A 2,235-nucleotide genomic window follows, 5' to 3' on the forward strand; every position below is an offset into this window, starting at 1 on the left:
TAAAAGAACATCTCTTTTCCATAAACTTCATTATGGATCGAAGAATGGAAAACCCGTGCAAATGTGCGAACTTATCGGCAAAGGATCAGGGAAGAACAAAGACAACAGTTCAGAGAAAGGGAGAGACAGCGAGGTCGAATTAGAAGAAGTACCATGGATGCACAGCAACGTAATACATATTTAGAACAAGAGCGAAGGAGATTTCAAAACAGAATGTAAAGCGTGAGTGAATTGGAGAGAGATAATAGGAGACGTCAACAAATGCAACGATTACGCCAAATGCAAATTAGGACAAAGCAGAATAGTAATTCTGACACTGTGGTAGAACCACTTGATATTGGTCAAATGAATGTATTATGTGTATATTGCGGAGCATTAAGATTTAGAAATGAGAATATAAATTGTTGCCATAATGGTAAGGTACATTTACCAGCATTGCTACCATATCCAGAACAATTAAAACGTTTATTTGAAGAGACTGACCATGAATCTGTTTCATTTAAAAAGAAAATTAGATATTCCACTTGTGCATTTTCTTTTACATCATTCGGTGTGAACTTATCTATTCCTTCAGGGAGAGGTCCATACTGCTTTCGCATCCAAGGACAAACATATCATGAAACTACAAACTTGCACCCTGATTATAGGCACCCTAAGTATAGTCAACTGTACATCATAGACGCAAATAAAACGCAAAATGTTGTACACAGACAATGTCTACCATAAATAAAGTTATGCAGGAAATAAATCCTTATATAAATTTGTATAAGAAGTTGGATTTCATTGAAAAAGAATAGCAAAATATGAGAGAAAATAAACCAATGTCCAAGTGTGAGCTGCATTTCAGAAGGGGTAAAGACATAAAGGGATACAATTTCCCCACTTGCTATGAAATAGCTATGATAGTTGTTGGTGATAATGGTGCCCCACCAGAAAATAGAGACATTGTAGTTTACCCAAGGAATATGCCGTCTGAAAAAATATCCTACACCTCATGTCATTTAGATCCAATGAGATATCCCATTCTTTTTCCACATGGCGAATTTGGATGGCACTGTGAAATGCAGCATGCAGAAGAATACCGAACAAGAGTTCGTAATCATCTAAAAATGCAACGATTTTACATTTTCGCCTTTCTTTTATAGGTGGTTTCAGCATAATTCACCGGGCTGGAAAATTATTTCAACAACACTTGGTGGATGCTTATGTGAAAGTCGAAGGTTGCAGGTTGCAATATCTCCGTAATAACCAATCTCAATTACGCGTGGAGCAGTATAATGGACTGATGGACTGATGGACTTTTTAAAACAAAGAATAGATCAGGATATCCAACTAGGAGTGGCAGTGATACTTCCCTCCTCATTCACTGGTATCCCTCGCCATATGCATCAAAACGTTAATGATGCAATGTCAATAGTGGCAAAATATGGTAAACCTGACCGCTTTATAACCTACACATGTAACCCTAAATGTCCCGAAATCATGAACAATTTATATACAAATGAAACTCCCGAGAATAGACCTGACTTAATTGCCAGAGTGTATAACTTGCAACTGAAAGAACTCTTGAGTGATATAAAGGACAAAAATATCTTTGGTGTTCCACTGGCATACGTCTATGTCGTGGAATTTCAGAAGAGAGGACTTCCTCACTGCCACATATTGGTAGTTTTAAGAAATGAGGATAAACCGAGGAACAAAAGTGACATCGATAAATTAGTAAGTGCTGAAATTCCTGATATCAATGATGACCTAGCTTTACATGCTTTAGTAAAGAGATTTATGTTTCATGGACCTTGTGGCACTAAAACCCTTCTCCTCCCTGTATGAATGATGGTGTGTGCCTAAAAAAGTATCCACAAGAGTTCAAAAATGGAATCTCTGTGACGATGACTGGATACCCAGAATACAGGAGACGTAAGAATGGACTTACTGTACAAGTTGGAAACCACATTGTAGACAATAGTTATGTTGTACCTTTTAATTCTTACTTGTTAAAAAAGTACCGTGGCCATATTAATGTTGAAATCTGTTCATCTGTGCAGAGTATTAAATATATATTTACATACATCTACAAGGAACATTACTGTGCTTCGATTGAGGTAAAGAATAGAACGAATCGCATCATAAAAAATGCATACATCCGTGAAAAATAACTAATTATATTGCATGTAGATATGTTTCACCCCTTGAAGCTATGTGGTGATTGTCAGAATTTAGGCTACATGATATGTC

General features: G+C 36.6%; 1 protein-coding gene across 1 annotated transcript; it reads left to right on the top strand.

Moving 5' to 3' along the window:
* Window positions 1-1,407: 1,407 nt before the first annotated feature.
* On the top strand, window positions 1,408-1,830 carry LOC145284570 (uncharacterized). Its single transcript, XM_080133485.1, has one exon. It carries the CDS (start codon window positions 1,408-1,410, stop codon window positions 1,828-1,830), a length of 423 nt encoding a protein of 140 aa, XP_079989611.1.
* Window positions 1,831-2,235: the final 405 nt, after the last annotated feature.

This window comes from Euprymna scolopes, chromosome 9 (assembly GCF_053919585.1).
Source record: "Euprymna scolopes isolate OS-2025 chromosome 9, ASM5391958v1, whole genome shotgun sequence".
NCBI classification, from domain to species: Eukaryota; Metazoa; Mollusca; class Cephalopoda; order Sepiida; family Sepiolidae; genus Euprymna; species Euprymna scolopes.

Excerpts from the sequence above, each read along its gene's own strand:
- LOC145284570 (XM_080133485.1), top strand. The coding sequence starts at position 1,408 with ATGTCAATAGTGGCAAAATATGGTAAACCTGACCGCTTTATAACCTAC.